The 19621-nt window shown below is 45.9% G+C and overlaps 1 protein-coding gene across 24 annotated transcripts in view; it reads left to right on the top strand.

Annotated features, from left to right (window-relative positions):
* CADPS (calcium dependent secretion activator) overlaps positions 1–19621 on the top strand; it is a 207016-nt gene that overhangs the window by 26493 nt on the left and 160902 nt on the right. For all 24 annotated transcript variants that reach the window (XM_068202133.1, XM_068202137.1, XM_068202141.1 and 21 more), the window contains exons 2-3: positions 13891–14004; positions 18050–18382. In XM_068202133.1, the coding sequence (XP_068058234.1) occupies positions 13891–14004; positions 18050–18382 (447 nt within the window). The remainder of the gene's footprint in view (positions 1–13890; positions 14005–18049; positions 18383–19621) is intronic.

Genomic DNA, 19621 nt, shown 5'->3' with positions numbered 1-19621 from the left:
GTGCTGAAGTTCTCAGGTAACTTTTGTTGCCAGCTTCCCTGGCATTTTTTTCCCAATATTTCCTGGTGAGGAAGATTTTATTGCTGATTTTGTGTGCTACAGCATGCATAATGTCCAAGTTTCTGAGCCCACAGCCAGGGTTTCAGCTGGAGCCTGGCAGCTTTCTCTGCTGCGTGGGTCAAGCCAAGTGCTGAAACCTGGCTGGAAATGAGTTGGAACAAAGGTTCCCACCAGTTTGTCCTTCTCTTGTCAGTGTGGGCAGGATACTTGCCCACTCAAGAAACCATTGTGTGTAAAACTCTGAAGTTTGAAAACTGCAGGCAAGGAGGGGCTGGATGGCAAAGTATCATTGGCATTGCTGGAGAAAGCCCTGCCTGTGTGGAGCAAAGGGGATTGGGCTTGTTTGTGCTGCTTTTGGCATTTCCCCTTTGTGCACACCCCAGCCTGGCTCAGCTTTCTGGACAAAACCTGTGTGGTCACAGTTCAGCCTGGCCCCCTCTTCTTCATGAGGTTTTGAGGCCAAAGGAGCTGCATGAGCCAGTGCAGCTGGTACCTGGCATCACCTGCCTTGACCTGCACACCCCGTGGGCTCCCTGCCCATCTTCCAGCGTGCCTACTCCCTCATCCAGCTCCCAGGGAAGCTTGCTGCTGATATTCCAGAGGGCTGGAAAAGCATTTGTCTCTGAGATAACTGTCAGTCAGGGCTGCCTGTTCTGGAGCAGGCTGTGTGGGCCCCCTCTGCAGTGTGTGTCATGCCAAGGGAGAAGCCATCGCTGGCTGTGCTGGTGCTGGCCTAGCAATCAGCACCAGGAGTGAAACTCCAAGCTCCTTTCATTCAAATATTTTGGGGAATTTTCAGGTAAGTGACTGCATTCCCACATTCTGAGCTCTGCAGCTTTTATTTAAGCAATATTTAAGATTAGTGTTTTTCTTTCTAATTTCTGCAGGTACCAGTTATCTCTAATTCTTCAGCGTAGGCTGAGGCTTCTAATAGGAATGTTTGAGTTCAAAAAAAAAAAAAAGGCAATCCATGCTGTAGGCTGAGGTGAGGTGGGATTGTCTGTGCATGTACAGCATAATGTGAGATCTGTTTTATGGGATCAGAGTAACATGGAGTACTGTGGCCCAGCTGCCACCAAGCTCTGGCATCTGCCATCTGCACAGACCTGTTTCTAGGACATAGCTTGCTCCTCACACTTTTTGGGAGGGGGAAAATGAGAGTATTGAATCAATGCACTGTGCTCATTTGGGGAGCTTATTTTCCCTTTTTTTTTTTGTGGTTTTGACTGTTATGGATTCAGTGATGTCTTGCAGGGCTCCTAGAAGCAGAAGGGAAGCTCCAGGATACAGAATGCTGTAGGCAAATGCTAGCACAGCTGTCTTTTATGAAGAATAATTTCATTTTGTCTTTTCCTCTTTCTGTATGCTCAAGTGTTTTTCTGCTCCTACAAGCACTTCTCTGAAATTATGTGTTTCAGTTCTGCAGTAGCTTTGCTGCTTTATGCAGGGAGTTTAACTTGAACTCTAAATGTGTAGACAAACTCATTACCTGATGTAGCAGCAGGCAATTCTTCCCTCCTGCTCTTTGGGACTGTGTTCTGCTCCCTTTGTGCACAGCCTGCTCTCCTCTTGGATTTTTAGCCACCGTAAGGTAGTGTAAGACACAGAGGAAATCTGGATTTTGAGCTTGGACAACATATTCTGGGGGTGTGTTGAAGAGGGTATTTACTCCAACTGTTACGTTCCCTTCTGCTGCAGGTCACTGTTCTTGTAGCATCAGCTTGCAATCCTTCTGCACAACCCACAGCAAAAGAGGAGCAGAGACAGCTAATCTGATGGGAAGAGGATAGAAGGGGGCTCTGACCCTCCCAGCAGAAGTGCACAGAGCTCATCATTCACTCAAAGCCTTTAAAATTATTCTGCCTTAAGCCCAAAGCAGAAAAAGGAATATTCCTTCTTTTGAAGACAGCCTGCAATATACTACACTTCACAGGAATCCTTAAAACAGCTTTCCTGGCTTAAATGAGAGAGTTTTTAATATGTAGGCATGTGTTTTTGGAGAAGATTTTTATGTAGGTCCATATGCAACTGCTTTGTTGAAAATTGCCAGACTTTAGAGAGTTAATGTACAATAGTGGTACCCAGCTTACTCTTTTGGGTTTGTTAGGAAAGCTGGATGTTTCTAACTACTATCTCTAACCTTTGGCCAAAAAAAGCCCCACAGCCCATCAGAGGCACAAAAAAATGCTTTTTTAGGTGGTTGGTTTTTTTGTTTGATTTATTTTTGCTTTTTTTTTTTTTTTTTTTTTTACATCCAGTTTACCAGTACTGCGTCTCCAGGCTGATGGGAAGGTGTTTGGATCAGACTAGATCTGTCTGCATTTGTTCCCTGTGCCCTGGAGCCAACAGGAAAGATTTGTGCAGTTGGGTGCTGCTGGTGCTGGGTCACAGCAGGCAGCTTTGGGGGGATGTTCTTTAGCTCTAATTAAACTTGGCAGGAGGCGAAAGGCAAAAGACAGCCAGCATGCTGGCCACAGGCACCAAGGGCAGAGGACTACTCGCTCAGGGAGCCAGGATGTCCCCCTTGCCTCAGCCAGGTGCCCCCAGGGATGATTCAGTCGTGGTTGTGGTGTTGCTTCTCTCACTCCACCGGTGGGGTTTGCGTGGGGAAGGTCCCGGTGCCGAGCTGTGCTCAGCTCAGGTGCCTCACCCCTGTCCTTCCACCGCTTCCCCAGGAGATCTCCCTGGGTTGCAAGGCTTGGTCTGGTCACTGAGAACTCCAGAGCCTGTCAGCCAGCCAATGGCCTTTCCCTTATCTTGAAAACCATGGTTGAACTTCATGCCTAATTTCATGCAAGCAGCTAATTGTCCCTTGGCAGATGCCAGTGCGGGCCCTACCCACACTGCACACAGGCTGTGTGTCCCATGACTGCCCTAGCTGGGTTTCATTTATGCTTACAGCCTAAAGCTGAGAAAAGGTCACTGCTTCCTCCAGCCTTCCCTGTCAAGTGAATTTGCTCCAAGCCTGGAAATCTGAGCACTTGCTTGCACGAAGCCAACCTTGGGGGTATTTCCCCACGGGGCTTTCATCCCATCTCTGTGATGCCTCAGATAATTTGCAAGATTTGCCCCTTTGTTTTCAGCCTCCTGACAGAAACTGGGTCCAAAGATTAGAACTGTGGGAAACTGACTGGATAATTTTAACATAATTTTAATTTTAGCCTTTATTTAAATAATAGTAAATCACCTCAGTGGAATGATGTTATTGCAGATGAATTTCCCAGATGTCTTTGAAGGAGCAGACAGACATTCTCAGCTATTCCAGGTACATACCAGCCATCCTGTGAAGGTATATTCCTGTGTCTCTGCCTGGTGGTGGGCATGGAAAGTTGAAATGCTGCTTTCTTGCAGTAGTTTGTTTCCTCAGAACAAACTACCTTTTACTAAACTTTCTCCTCCAGCTCCGAACAACATGCCCTTGTAAAATCTGATATTACTCAATTTAGCAGGAAATGTGAGGTGGAGGAGGACGTGCACTACAGTTTCACACCTTTTCTCTTGTTTTTCTATCTAGAAGCAAATTCTGTTCTGGCTTGACTGATTGATTGAACCTTTTTCAAGTGCTGTCTGAAGGAGACAGCTTCTCTTTTACTGGATCAGAGATGTATTTGGCTCTTACACAGATTTTCTTAAAATCTGGAGTGTTTTCTTTCTTTTTGTTTGTTTCTTGGAACTCATGGCAGATGCACAGAATAAGGGAAAATTTCAAACACAACAAGTTGTACTTAGCCAGAGCCATGGTGTGTAGTAGGTCACGTCTCTTAGTGGGCTGCTTTGAAAATGTGCTTTCCTTGGAAAAGAAATATTGCTCAGACCTGCATCTGCTTCCTCTTCTGCTCCAGCAGTGCAATTTCATGTTGATTCAGACAGCAGCCCTCTGGTTTGGGGGCTGGTGGTTTCCTCAGCTCTTGGCAGGGGCAGCGTGGGCATATGGGATGCCCACAGCAGGACTCACCATTTCAGCCTTGTCTGCCTGAGAGCTCCTCTTCATTTCTTGCCATCTTGTTCATTCCCATCAAAGACATTCCCTCCCCTGCTAACTCTGCCAGGCTGAATTCAACATTTTCACAGAGGCTGGGACACACCAGGAGTCCTTGATTCTCTATTCATTTGTCTGCCACTTCTGCTCAGTAAGAACTGTTTTTAAAATAGGTTGTGACATGGAGGAGAGGCAGAGTTTAATGATGAAAATGATGCAAAAATAACACCAGTGATGGTAGATGTGCTTTTTTTTTTTGCCTTAAAAAAGAATTCAGAGAAGCTTGGATTTCTTGTTTGGACATCTGAAGTGTCAGTAGGAGACCTTTAGCTATGATTGTTTAATATTTTTAAATCAGCATGAACTGCTGCTGTATTAACCAGGAAAGATGATTGGCTTCTGAGTCTGTAAGGTCTGCCTGGAATAGGAACACAGAGATGGAAATAGTACAAGTAGTGATTTAAAAGTGTCTCTAAAAGTAGCTTGCTTTTCTTCTTGGATATTCACCATCCTAGTCTGTGAGAGGCTCTCAGTCTTTTCGTGCATGTAGCCGCTTCTGGAGAGAAACAAAGTGCTGTTACTCTCCTTCACAAATGGGAAATGCAGCACAGAGGGAACAGACAAATAGGCTTCTTGGACAGCAAGGACTTGCCTGAATCCCAGAACCCCCAGCACAGACCATCTTTTGTTCCCACCTTGTCCCTCACCCCTATTTGTGGATCAGTTAGTTTATGGATATGTAACTGTCCTTAGGTTGTGCCTGGGATCTCCAAACCCACAATATACTGGGCCATCCCTAGCCCCTAGTCCAAGAATGGAGATATTTGGGTAGTGTCAGCAGCAATAAGCGTTACTGATCTTCAGAGTGCTGAACTGTCCAAATAACACTGGCCCAGGTGGTGAAAAGAGGTTCTGTGCTGTTAGTTACTCCTCAGGAGGGGCTGGCAGAGTTTTCCTGGTCAAAGGGGCACTGGCCACATTGATCAGCAGTGTAAAACCATCACTTCTATACAATCCTTTATTTTGGGCACCTAGGAATTGTTTGTGAACGCTCCCTTGTAGACCTTGTAAGAGATTTTGCACTTTTTAAAAAATTATCAAATAAATACAGTATCAGATGTCTTTTGGAGATGATTGAATGAGAGGTTTTGCATACCTGTGATGGTGACAGAGCAGGAGGCTTAGGGCTTTGCAGCCATTAGGAAATAGATGTGTAATATCCATACCCCAAACTGTCTTTTTTTACTTCCTTTCCGTTAGGCTCTGAACACTGAAGTTCTGGAACTTGTCCTCAGACTATTCTGAAATAAATATAAATTCTAGTAGGATCATATCCCAGCATGTTCCTGATTTTTCCAAGGGTCTGGACATGGGTGTCTCATGGAGAAGGACCTGTGATGTTCTCCAGCTTCCCACCTCCCTCCTCTACTGCAGCACACCAAGGTCTTGAGGCATGAAGGGATGGGAGGTAATGTCTCAGAAGCTGTGTCACATTAACTCTCACAGGCTTCCATAGACCATGTGCTGTTTTCCATCCAACAGAAAAAAAGGAGTGAAAATGTTGCTTTCCAAGACTGCTTGTGATGCTCCAGAGGAGAAGGAAGACCTTCCCTCGATCCTTTTTCCTGGGTTAAGAATTTTTGAGGTCTCAGAGCAGCAATGCACTGTATGTACCACATGTACTGCACTAGTGGAGTGAAAGGGCAAGGCCAAGCCATGTCTGTTGCATTTACAGAGAGTTCCTGCAGCAGTCAGAGCAAACATGTCTCAGAGTGCCCCTCTGGCCAGGCCCTTGCTAGCAGGGTTTGCTGGAGCAGGCTGTGTAAGTGGTTGTGTTAATGGCCCTCAGGACTTGAAGTTAATCAGACAGGGACTGGGACTGGGAGGGAATAAGGAAGGTGTTAGGGCCAGGGAGAGGAGGAGGAGATAATCCAGCTGCAGAGTACAGCCTGGGAGTAAAGGGATTTCTGGGCACCCAAAGGGGCATCCAGTGCTGGGGAGCTTTGCTTCTCCCTCTGCCCATTCTACACAGCCTCCATTCTTTCTGTCTCCTGGATTTATTTCCTAGCTGTATTTCTGCTAGTATTTTTATGGGTTTGTTTTTTCTGTTTTATTAACAGAGCAGCTGCACTTTTACCACAGGCAGCATGATGCTGGGCTCTCTGCTGAAAGCTGCCACATCACAATGATGTGTTTTACCCAGCAGACCTCACCAGGCAAGGTTCCCGGCACAGCAGAAGTCACCAGGGAGGTTTCTCAGAGCAGCAATCACCCCTCAGCCCATCCTCAGTCACTGGCCTAGTATTTCATCATTGCTATTTCTTGCTCCTGTTTTGTGCTGGCTTCTCTATTCTTCTAAGATCAAAGTCATATTTTTATTAGCATTAAAAATTAGGGCCCTGTATCTGTTTGATCATATGCAGAAAGATACCCAGCAGGGCTAGCTTACTGTGTTGGATCTGTCACAAACTCACTCTGCTAATGGCTTGCTTAGGTAAAATAAGATCAAAGGTGGAAAAAGTTCCAGGTTTTCTGTGCTCTTGTCAGGTGGCTCCATCTTGGGGTTACTTGCCAGCACATCAGCTGCAGAGGAGGGACCAGCCAGGAGGAGACACACAGGAGAAAGAAACTTGTAGGCAGGAGCAGAATTTCCTGATTGGAATCACAGCTGAGCCACCTGGTCTAGTGGGAGGTGTGCCTGCCCATGACAGAGGGGGTGGAACTGGATGATCTTTGAGGTCCCTTCCAACCCAAAGAATTCTGTGTTGTTAATGCAAAAGGGGAGAGATGCAAGGGGGGACAGGTGGAAGGGTGATATGTGAATGTTAGATGGATACCCCTATACAAAGAAAGATAGCAAGTGAAGCAGGCTGTGGCAAGGTATCTTCTGATGTACCTGCATCTAGGCTTGCTCTGTGGTGGCAGGTTGAAAAAGGAAGGTGTAGTTTGGAAAGCACAAGGGGGAAGTCATCATGGCAAGTCCCAAATCCTGGGTCTGCTTTCCTTTTTTAGCATTGTGCACTGCAGCGTTTCAGAAAGTAGGAGCAGCCATAATAGCATTTTAGGTCTTTCATGTATGTCAAAGAAGTGTGCCTAGCTGGCAGAGTGAATCATAGAAAAGAAATATACTCAGGGTTTGAGAGGATAAAAAAGCACATCCATGTATTTCAGAGAGCGACTCAGAGCCTGTGCTTTGTCTCTCCAATAAATCTGCTACTGGATGTAGTCTGGGACAGTGGAAAGAGGAGATCTCCAGTGCTTGATCTAGAGCCTCTATATCTCCAGCTGGCTTAACCAAAGGGATTGATGTTTTGCCTTCCCATACTTACGCAGCAATACTTGAGCCTCTTTACAGGAGAAATCTTCCAGCAAGTGCCAAAATCATCTAACACTCACTGCTTGTGCTGCAAAGCTGCTGGAGTTTGTTCCTAATAACAGAGGTAGTGAGAGGTCCTGGCAGGGTTTGGAGCTGGTGCTGTGGGCAGGCATGGCTTGGGTGGTAGCTCGGTGGCTGGGCAGAGGAAGGGGCTTTCTTCCTCTGCAGGCTGCTCTAGTGGGTTTTCTCTCCCCTTTGGTCACATTGCTGAAGTAGATATTTACCCTTAGGTCAGGAAATACTATTCTTGTGATCTTGGGCTGCTTGAGTGAGAGGCTGGTTCAGTCTCTGACCTCCAAATCGGTGCTGTGCTGGTGTGTAAGGACCCAGGAGCTGTTTGCATTGCTTGTGCTCAAACCCAGCCTGATCTCTGAGCACAGGGCAGGTTGGCATGTAGGAGTGTTTCTCCCAGAGGATCCCCGTTGCTCTGACCCATCCCCAACATCACAGGTGGGCTGAGCAGACAGGACATGAGCTGCTGCAGGCAGAAGGACTTGTTTGTGCTCTTCACTGCCCACGTGTGTAAACCCAGGCATGGTCATGGTGTAGTCATTTTCTCTGCAACAAATCAGCTGGACACCTCTTCTGAGAGAGGAGTAGGTGACACTGGGGTGGCTTCCCAGGATCCTGCCTTTTTCTCATTTGCCACTCACAAAGGATGACTGTGGCTGGAGAGTGGGTGGCCAATGTGCATTCATCAGGGCCTGTAAAGCATGGACTGAGGGAGAGGCAACAAATCAAGCACCCACAGAGCGGGAATTGTCCAGGCAGCAGGAAAACAGTGGGTGTGTGCACAATGATCTGCATATGGTCAGACTGTAAGGGTATCCCTGGAAAGATGTAGGATGGCTATCAGGAACCAAAGCACAAGAAGCTCTTTCTGGTAACAAGTATCAAATTTCTCTGAAACAACCAGAAAAGGCACTGTTAGGTGGCTGGGAACAGTTTCCTGAGACTGCCAATTAATACTGCTTGTGTGTGTGAGCAGTGAAAAGCCAGCAGTGTTCAGCTGTTTGCAGAGCAGCCACATCTGCTCAGGAGAGTTTGCAATTAAAACCCCAAATGCTGGGGCTGTGAGTCACCCCACCTGTGGCCCTCTCTTGTAGCAGGCAAATCAGCATCAGCAGAGGGACAACCTGATACATTTTCCTAGTGCAAAATAACCTGATTTTTATTTTTTTCTTCTAGTCTCATGCCCATTGCTGGGGCCTCTGGCCCCTCTCCCAAGACCAGTGCTGGCTGCTCTGGCCTCCTCCCCACACCTTCCCTCCCACATTGTTGGTGTGTAACTGGTTTTCTGGCTGTAAAAGCAGCAATGATAAGAGATGCTCATTTGGTTGGTTTAGATTTTTCCTAAATCATCTGGTGCTAAGGAGTAATGAAATATTTATTACATGTTACAAAACCAAACCCAGAGCAACAACACAGTGAGCAGTTAAATATTCCTCCTTTCCTCCCTGCAGTGGTCCCTGAGCAGCAGGTGCCCTAAGAAGGAAGAGCTCAGTGCTGCTTGTGGTTGACTGCTGCTGATCTTTCTGGACAAAAGGCAGGGGTGCTTCTCCTGGGAATTACCTGCAGTTTTTCCCCTGGGAATTACCTGCAGTTTTTCCCCTGGGAATTACCTGTAGTCCTCAGTTGAAACAATGCCTTTGGGACAGGGGTGATGCTGATGGGCTGAGCCATTAGGGAGCAGTGTGCAGTGCTGTGATGCATCCTCATGTCCTGCCTGCAGGAAAGACCCCTCAGTGGGATGTGCAGTGTGCAAGGGCTCTGTGAGGCATCAGTGCACTGAAACATTCAGTCCTTGATCAGAGGTGTTCAAGTGTGGCAGTGAAGGGGGTCACTTCTCAGCTACAGGGTGCCTTTCACTTGGAAATATCCTTCTACACAGCTCAAATCTGATTGATTTCAGCAGCCATCACACTGATGGACAGGGCTTTATTAGCACGTTTGAGTATCTGTACAGGTGTGAACGTGCCTTGCTGCAACATGCTACTTACTGACAGATTCAGCAATCTACAACTTAGGATAGCCCTTCCTCCCAAATATTCTGTTAGTTATGGTACTGCTGTAGCATAATGTAGGTTGCAGGAGAGTTCTAGAGGTCTCTGGCCCGATTTCCCTGTTCAAAGCAGGGCTCCCTCCCAAACCAGATAATTTTCATGCAGTCAGGCTGTGGAAATTTGCAAGGCTGGAGATGCTACAGCCTCTCTGGGCCCATTTTGGTGCTGTACTTATTCCTGCATGCTCAGACTCAGCAAAGCATTCTGGAGAGAGATGGCTTAGTGAGGCACATTGCTGTGTATAACTCTTTTCAGAGAAAGTTTTCTGTGGCAAACAGCTCCTCTTTGCAGTGCTTGTGCTTCCCTGGTGTAGGCGAAGGGGGCTGGAGACGATGTGCAGAGATGGTGCCAGCTGTTCACTGGCTGGAACACTTTGGAGAAGGTGCCATGGCTCCCTGCATTCAGGTTTGCATTTGGCTCTGAGTCAGACTGAGTATGTGCAAAAATAACACAGAGCAAGAAAGCTGCTGGTGCATGTTTGTTTCAAAGATGCTGATGTGCTGTTTGCTGGGATCTGCATCAAACAAATTCATTTGGTTACCTCTGTGATTTGCTTGTGGCTGGTGGGTCTTTTGTTCAAACTGGGAGGTTCCTAGATTGTGCTGGGCATGTGGTTTTTCTTAACAAATTAGACCAAGAAGGTAGGAATTTTTTGGGGCCCATGTCTAGTCACTGGTGAGCTCTTCCCATAATGTAGTCTCTTATGGGAAAGACATCTGCCAAGCTTATAAAAATCCATGCAATCCACAAAGGATGCCAGCCCAAAAGCTCCATGGGTGCCATGTCTGGTACCTGTGCCAGGAGTTCACTGCCTCAGTTGATTACAATTTTTAATATGCCTGTGTGTATCTGGCAACTTAAATTCTCCCATGCTTTAGACAAGTAAAGGTCCAGGAAACTCTCTGCTTCATAAGCACATCACAGTATTAACCTGGGAGAGTTCTCTTGGGTCCAGAGTGCTGTGTTCCGTGATCCCTCTGGAATGCAGAAATGATTGTTTGTTTTTTAATGGCTCGCACGTGGGAAGCAGTTGTAGGGGACATCAGAGACATTTGGAAAAGTGATGGAAGCTAAACAGAATAAATCTCTTCAATCCACCAGTTTTCCTGCTTACTCCCAGTTCTGCACTTGGATTTATTTGCATGGGAGGCAGCGAGGCTGTGCCCCCAACATCCACACCCCTGCTGAGCTTGCAGCCTAACAGGGTTTCACCTCCTGCCACAGCTGGTGCCAAGGCTGTGATGTTGCACTGATGTCCTTCCAAGTGACAGTAATTCTGCTGTTCTCTGCCATTTGTGAGCACCCTATGGAAGGTAACTGAGTGGCCTTACTGGATCTGCAGAAGCTGTTGGCTTGCTTTATGTGGATTTCTAGCTTATCACTGGTGCCTCTAATTACAGGAGATAAAATAACACCCCTGCCTTTAAAGCACTTAAGCTTTCAGTTGAGTGTTCAGGGTACGTGCTCTTTTAAGCCTGTGGCTGAGTTAGTGGCATCACTTGGCACTGCTTCAAGGCTCTGGAGAGTGATTCTAGTGCTGAGACTGCCCCTCTGCCTTGCTCCAGCCTTTGCTGGGAGGTGCAGCCTCCCAGCTGCCCTAGAAGTGCTTCTGGGATTTGGCAGCAATGCCTGTGGGGCCTGATGGGGACAGAAGGAGGCATGAAATAGGAGGTGAAGCGTGTTGGGCACATTTGGTTGACCTGCAGGTCTGGTCTCCTCTGCTCCCTTGTGGTGTGGCTTTCTGCACCAGGTGTTTGCTGCTGTGCTGCAAAGCTCAGTTTAATATGAGAACAGTTAAATTGTGTCTCAGATCGACAGTTTCCTTGATAACATCTCTAACAGTGGCACAGACATGGATCAATACCCCGTGCTGTCTCCTGGCCTGGTGGGGGTGTCAGGCTGAGGGTCCTGTTAGCTGAGGACTGTGCTGTGCTGCAGCCAGGTGTGATCACAGAGGATCTCCTTTTCCCTGGATGGGCAAAATGCTGGCATATAACTTGGCTGAGGAGGAGGCAACTGACATTCTCGTAGAGACAAATCCGATGATTCATTTCCACAGCCCCCAGGAGCTTGTGTGTGAGCTGCGTATTGGGAATTTCTAGGAATTTCAAGGAGCATCATTCGTTCAGAAGCTAGCCCATTCAGTACTGAGGAAGGAGGATAAAATACTGCTGCTAGATGGCATTATAGGAATTGAACAAGCAAGGGCTTTTGGAGGGTGTCCTAAGAAATAACCTGAACACAAAAATGTAATAAATATGCCATGCATGTTGTTAAAATCCCAAATGAAAAGCCTCTTGGCTGAGAGCATCTGTGCTCTTAGTATGTCTTTCAGTGTGCCTCAGCCCTCTGACTTCAAGGTTACCTGTAGTTTTTCTGTTTTCTTTCTTTGGCTTTTTATAGCATCTGTTGCCCTGTAATTTCTTTCTGACATTCACAATGCTTGCTAATAAAAAACCGTCAATACATTTAATTAACATCTTGCCTTTTGCTTCTTTGAGACAATTAAATGATTAATAAAAACAGACCTGGCACCTTCCCACAGATGTTTTCGATCACTGCATTGTCTCTGGCTTCTCTTATCATTGACCCAGTTTTCAATTCCATCAGCTTAGATAGGTTTGGAGCCTGTTTAACATTGGATGTTGTGCTTGTTGCCCAAGGGTTCCTGATTTCTAGGGTGCTGTTGGCAAACACCCCAAAGGGGTTTAGGTGCCTGACATGCCAGATAGGATCTAATTTTTGGTCTGAAGAGTCTGCCATCCTAAAAGCTATAAGCTTTTGGCAGTGCTTTTCCTCTGGGCTCATGGCTCAAGGCTGAGGTGGGTCAAGTTAAGGGGTGGTCCTTACTCCAGCCCTGTGATGCTGGGCTTTGTTGCACATGTCAGACCCTGTGAAGTCTGGGCTGGTGTTTTGGGGGTGGGAGTGGCCCACCTCTGCAGCACCCACAAGGTGGTGAAGGCTGTTCCACATTTTCTAAAGCAGAGCATAGTGAGTCTCACTTTGTTTGATGAACACTTCTCCATTAGCAGTAGGATAATCCCAAATTATCACATCAAATTGCTATTGCTCACTAACCCCCCTCAGCGTGGTGTTGAGGCATTAATTACCAGTGTTCATGATGTTCACTACTGCAGTCCCCAAACACCCCATGTAGCAGATCATGATTGTAGCTCCAGTGATATTTATCACTGCATTTTCCAAGTGGTCCCTCTCCTGCTTTTTATCACCAGTGGTGTTTACCAGGTGTCATTATGCTCTAGTTGTTTGAATCTCTGCAGTTTTTTTATACTTTATTCAAAGCCATTTAGACACTTAGAACCATTAATTTTATCATTCTTTTCCATTCTAATGGGCTGGTTTCTTCCAGCCCATTAGGGATGAAGGAATGAGGGAAAAAGACACTTCTCTAGACTTTTTGGTCACTAATAAATACCTGTCCTAATTCTTACTGCTCTCCTTTCCCTTTGAGTTTGAAGTTGCAATATACACATATTGTTTGCTTCCTCCTGTTGAAATTAATTCTTATCCTTGAACGTGAGGTAACCCCATGGTAAACCAGTCCCAGCTATATTTCAATCCCTGCAGTTTTTCAGCATGAGTGTTGTCTATATCTACAGATGTCTCCAGCATTACTGATACATGATTTATGTGCCTGCTGTGACTTTGTCTGCATTGTAAGCTGAAGAGGTGGGTTTTTAGCTATGTCTGGTTTTAAACTGTCAGATAAATTGGAAAAATAATGGCGTGTTCTATTACAAGGCTGGAATAAACCCTTGTAAACTTTCTATTGATGTCACTGTATCAGAATTAGAATTGTCTTGTAAGTTATACCGGCTGTATGCTGGACATGAAGTGTTAAGCAGCAAAAAGACAGCAGAGAAAGTCCTTGCTAGGAAAAGGAGAACAGGTTTGCTCTCACAGGATTTCAACAATAAATTATTTCACCACTGATTCTGACTGATGTACCCAAACAAAAACCAACAGCTAGCTTGCAAGGCTTTCCATTTGGTATGAAACTTCAGCTTCTAAAGGGGAAGAGAGGCTGAGTGGGAAGGGGTTGAACCAAAACAGATTCTTCCAAGTGCTCACACAGCAGCTTGCTTTTGAATTGAGTATACTTGAAGCAGTAAAAGTATTGTGTGCATTTTGTGGTGGCAGAGTTGTGTAGAAATGATGTTCAGGGTGACTTCAGGTGTTTGTGATGCCTAAATGAACTCGCCAGGCTTCAGCGTGCGTGTGTGCGTGTACCCATGTGCAGCTGGTTCCTCAACTATTGCTGCTGGCCCCAAAGAAGAGCAAAAATGCACGTTATAAGCACCCCAATAAGATATTGCAGATCAATTACTGGGGTTTTCCCCTCGTACATAAACCTTTTTTGACAAATTTTCTTCTTTTGGCTTGCTTTACAGATAAGTAAGCAGCAGCTCCAGACAATCAAAGATCGTTTCCAGGCCTTTCTCAATGGAGAAACCCAGATTGTGGCAGATGAAGCATTTATAAATGCTGTCCAGAGCTACTATGAGGTAAGGAGAAACAATGCAATGCTCTTACGAATCTGTGTCCTCATCCCTATTCACAGATGGGGTTGAATTCTGAGTTAATGGTTTGTCCATTATCACACAGTATGAAGCAAAGGCAAATGCAAAGTGGCTTCTGTCTGATGTCTGGTACATCACAATGTTTTGGAGATTCAAGGTTTGAATGTAAACCATGGAACAACCATAGCAACCCCTATGCTGTGGTATTTCCTTATAGCTTGATTATGGGGAAGACTGCCCTTCCTTTGAGCTGAAAAATAATTTCATGATATTTTTGAACAGTGTATTCTAAAACAGGGACGAGGGCAAAAACAGTAAAATCAATCTCATGTGCTCCCTGTGAAAAATACCAAGAGAAATCTGAGCAGCACATTCAGTTCTTGCAGAAGCTTTTGCAGTGTGTCCAAATGACTTTGGGATTTTCAGCAAGAGTCTTGTCTTTTGCCTTTGGCCTGACAAGTGCTGCAAAGCAAAGGGGGAGTGAGGAGGATGTGCATCTACAAAACTAAATGATACCAGAGAACATGAAACATTGTTCATAATCGTGCAAAAGAATAATTATGCATATCTGTCTTTTTGCACCTCTTTGTATGCAGCCCATAATGCTGCCTTTCATATCTCTGCTTAGAAGAAAATAATTTCTGATTTTGAAGGAAATCAGTGCTTGTAATTTCTATAAGAAGTGTTTATTTTTTTGGTAGCCTTTCTGCAAAGCACTTCTTTCTCCCTAGAGCTATTCTATCATAGAAGGTGAAGATTTTGAATTGCCTACATAAAATATTTCTCTGGAAGTGCAATCTAAGAGGGGACCAAAATCAGATAGTAAAACTGAAGAGAATTTTAACTCTGTAGGATATGACAACAGCTGCTTCTGTGTAAGGAAAGCACAAATTATCTCTGGATTAACTGTTAAACCAGCCTAGTAGTTCCTGCTACGTCATTCTCTGTACAGGAAGGAAGCAGAGAGTCGTTTACATCTTTTATCAGAAAATAAACTTCCAAGGAATCATCACAGCTTCACTGAACATGTGCTCTCAAAGAAAGTTTTCAAGATGGAGTGAGCCATGTTTTAGGATACAAGAGCAGCATAACCTGTTCAGATAGGATTATTGGGCAGGAAAAGGAATCTGCTTAAAACCAGGCAAAACATCCCTGTTTCATTCTGTCTGAGTGTTGTCAGCTCCAGAAGTCCTGTGCTGTATAAATGCCCCAAGTTATCAAACTGAAAAAGAGCAGTAGATTAGCACTAGATATACACAAGCCCATGTTCTCAAGTGAACCCTCCACTGGCTCTGTCCTGCTTAAAACAGGCCACATAAAGTGTGATGCATCACTCTGTGTCCTTTAGCACAACTTTCTTTTTCTTCTTTTTAGCTGTTGGTCTCCTTTAGTCGATGGCCATGTGCTTTCAGCTTCTGTGCAGCTGAAGCTTGCCTCTGTGGCTCTTCCTCAACACCAGCTGCAGTGGCACAAGGCAAAGCCTTGCCACAGAAAGCCTCTGCCCCTCAGTGCCTGAGCAGTGTTCCCTGCTGAGAGTGTTCTCCCTTCCTTCTCTGCAGAGATGTGCCCCCCTTGGTTGATCCATTGTGTAAATCACAGTTTATCTCAGCTCCTGCAAATGTCAGTTTTATTCAATTAACTGTCCTTCTGCTGGGTGCTATCTAGAAATCAGCATTTCCTGATTTATAAATCTGCAAGATGGCTTGGAAAACACACAGCTGAAACTGGTAATCTCTGTGTAGGACATGGCTGATGTTTCTAAAAGGTCCACTTATTAATGGTGCAGGATAAGTTCATTACCTGGGAATTATTGGTTTTTTGCAGAGAAAAAAAGATAAGGGTGACCCTGTAGGTCAGAAATGCATTTGCTGTTGCCCTGAATGTGTTTGCATGGCCACATTTTGCTGTTAATTCTGGCTGTCAGGGTAAGCATGTGGTTGTCAGTCTTAGGCTAGTTCACAGGCTGCTATCAAATTAAAAAATTGAGTGATCTGCTGCTGCTCTGCAAAGCAGCGCTGTGCCTGCAGGAATGCTGCAGACCCGTGTGTGCAGACAGGCCCAGCATACTCCAACACACAGCAGGGGAGCTCTTCTCAGGTCCTTTGACTTCTAATGAGTAAAGCTTTGTCTGTCACCAGCACATTTTGCAGCAGTCACTTCAGTGCATATGATAGAAGTGCTTCATTAGACCCATTTCCACTCTGCTGTGGGCAGACAGGGACACAGTGGCATGGTGGGCTCATCTGTGGGTGTGGAGATGCCTGACCCAGCTCCTGGAGGTCTGTTCCCTTCTGCAAGATTCAGTGTGTGCACCCGTGCTAGGATTTTGTTCTAGGCAGTTCTTGGCTCCTGGCAACCCTACTAAGCAGTCCTACAGCCAGGCAATTCACCTGGTGTTTTCTAAAGAAAACAGGACAGAACGCCTTTTTTTCTTTTTTAAAATCTTCCTATTTCATGATTTCTGCTGCTTTGTTTCCGACTGATGCTCCCCTGTGCCTGCCACCTCCCTGCCAGCTGCAGCCTTCCTTTCCTCTACTGGCTGCTGGTCCACACCCAGGCAGGAAGAATCAGGGCTGAGGGAACTGGGGAGCCAGATCCCACTGCTCAGGATGCTGGAGGTGAGGACCATGGATAACAACAGCCCTGGTAGGTATAGGAAGTCATTAGCTCTATCACACAGGCTCAGGCCTGGGCATCTGGCATGGATGAGGGGACATGGGAGCCCAGGATGTTGCAGTGGGGTTGGTCACTGTGACCTCCCACCATTTCCTGCAGTCAGTGTGCTCATAATTTCCTTGGCTGCATCAGGAGCTTGGCTCTTGATAGCTCTCACCCATTACTTGAAAGCACCTGCACACACCTGGGGCATAACCACTCATATTTCATCTCCATGAGGAAATGAAGCAGATGCTGCTGTTGTTTCAGCACGGACTGAAGAGGTTGCTGGTGGCATTCTGCCTGTCTTGTCTGCAGGGAGTGGGTGCTCCCATGGTGATATTGGAAGGAAGAAGCCCTGCTCTTCCTCAGCATCATTTTTGGTCTGGTCCTTGGACAAAACCCACTACTACTGCCAACAGATGCCTGTGCCATCAAGCATCTGGGAACATGGAGTACCATGTTGCTGAATGGTATATAAAAAATCTATCACGTCCTTAGGTCATCCTCAAGCTCTTTAATTATTGAGAGCTGGCAGATACACCCCTGTGAGGGCACAGCTTCTTCCCAAGCTGCTGTATTCATCAGTTCTCAGCATTATTAATAAAACAGCAGTTTTCTTACTGGATATTGTTTGCTCTTCTGTGTTCAGGGCTTGGGAGAGGAGAGCCAACACAATATCCCTCTGACTCTCTAACCCTTCAGCTCTGTGTTGCTCTCAGGACATCTGTGGTCTGTGGGAGTCTATCATGTTTTGACCCTTTTGCTGCTCTTGCAGTGGGAAGAACATCTTTATGAAATGTCTTCTCCCTCCCTTTCTCCTGCTATCAATGTGCCGCATGTCTGCAAAAGTTCAAGCCATGCTGAACCGTCTTGCACTCTGGTATAGTAGAATTAGGGTGTAAACCTGGTTCCTGCAGAGGTTTCCCAGGGGCCTGGCTACCAGAATGAATCCAGTGCAATGATGTTGGCTTCAGTAAGATGACTCTGCTCCCTCTAACAGGGCAGAACTTGGTTAAGTGAATATAGTTGTGAAAAAACTTCCTTATTAAAATATCAGATGGAACAAAATAAAATCCTGCTTTCCCAAAGGGCATTTATGTATCTGATGAGGTGTGACCATAACATCACAACAAGTCCTAATTGCATCAAAATATTTCACTGTAGTGGAGGCAAAGCAGAGCTTTACCTGATTTCATTGCACTTCCCAAAGTACAGCTGAAACCTCTGACAACATGTAGCAGTTGAGTGAGGAGCTGGAGAATGTCCTGGCAGTCATTAAGCAGCTTCCCAGCAGTGAAACCACCTTTTGTGGTACTTAAGGGGGATTTTTTTTTTTAACTGGCACCATTTGAAATCGCCCTTTTTTTTGCAGGTATTCCTGAAGAGCGACCGCGTTGCCAGGATGGTGCAGAGTGGAGGGTGCTCAGCAAACGACTCCCGGGAGGTCTTCAAGAAGCACATTGAGAAGAGAGTGCGCAGCCTGCCAGAAATTGATGGCCTCAGCAAGGAGACAGTCCTGAGCTCTTGGATGGCAAAGTTTGATGCTATTTACCGTGGGGAGGAGGATCCCCGGAAGCAACAAGCCAGGATGACAGCGAGTGCTGCCTCAGAGCTCATTCTCAGCAAGGAGCAGCTCTATGAGATGTTCCAGAACATTCTGGGGATCAAGAAATTTGAGCATCAGCTACTGTACAATGCATGTCAGGTAAGGTGGGAATGGAAGAGGGTTTTCTGGGGAAGGCTAGCCAATGGGAAATACTGCTGTTATGAACTGGAAACTTTGTGCCTGACCAGACTCTTTTGGAGAGAACTTCTACTAAGAAAGTGGGGGTTGGTTTATGGCGGGACTTCTGCACTGCCAGTTTTGTTCTGGCTATCTAAGTGGGCCTCCTTCTCTTGCTCATTTTCTTGCTCAATGCCATAGGATTGCTGAGATGGGATAACTTTATTCCTCAGCTCTGTATCTGGGTGAGCAGGTCTTTGAGGTGGTTAAGTGGGCTGTTTGCCTGTGGTTTGTTTGCCCTTCCTGTGTCACATCACTAGTCTAAATGACAGAGGTTCTTACAGCCTGTGATATCAGTAGTTGTATTCTGGGAGTCCCTAGGGTAGGTGGCTTATGCAGACTTGCCCAGTGAGGGTATACAGGTTCTCCTTAAGCAGAGGGAGCTCTTTGATCCCTGTGGTGGAAGGAAAAAGCATCCCAAAGCCCCGTGACCTCAGGGTAGCTCTGCTTGCACTTGAAAACCTTTCCCATTCCTCTCTTTCTACCCTAGAAGGGTCAGTTCTCCAGAGTTGCATAGCCAGGACTCTGCAGTGCTGCTTGTGATTCCAGCAGCTCTTGCTGAGGGCTGTCAGTGGCTATCCACACTGCTGGTGACCCAGATTACCGCCCCCTGCTATTGGATATAAATATCGCAGGTGGGATAAAGGATGCCAGAGTCACGGAGGGAGTAAGGTGTGGAAAGTCTCTGGAGGAGGAGCAGAGTCTTTTCCCTGTAATTCAAGGCTTCAGCTTCTTATTGAAATGAATACATTTGAGACCAATTCTGTCTGTCTTCTGTCTAGACATTTCCAATTCTTTTTAAGACACAGTGAATTATGTTTGATCTGTTTTTACTCCTGTAAAGAGCCTTTGTTATCTTGCATTTGTTCTTCTTCATCTCAAACCTTAGTGACAGAGTGGGGAGAGGATAATAAATGTCCCTGAGTAATATGTCTTCTGAGCAAAAACTGCAGTGGCCCTCATAAATTGTGTTTACACAGATTTTGTGCCTCCATCCTCTGTTGGAAGAATTCTTTAAAATCAAAACCATAATGTTTTCAGTGATGTGTCAGAACTGTGTCAGTTCTGCCATGTTTTGGTTTATTTTTTAACTTAAACCAGCTCCTGCCTTGTGTCTGTCTGACCTGTGCTTTGCTAAGGACCAGGGTGGCTTTGCGTGAG

The sequence above is a fragment of the Anomalospiza imberbis genome, chromosome 11, assembly GCF_031753505.1.
Source record: "Anomalospiza imberbis isolate Cuckoo-Finch-1a 21T00152 chromosome 11, ASM3175350v1, whole genome shotgun sequence".
In the NCBI taxonomy this organism is placed as follows: domain Eukaryota; kingdom Metazoa; phylum Chordata; class Aves; order Passeriformes; family Viduidae; genus Anomalospiza; species Anomalospiza imberbis.
Note: the sequence above shows the minus strand (reverse complement) of the source record. Positions and strands in the feature narration are given on the sequence as shown.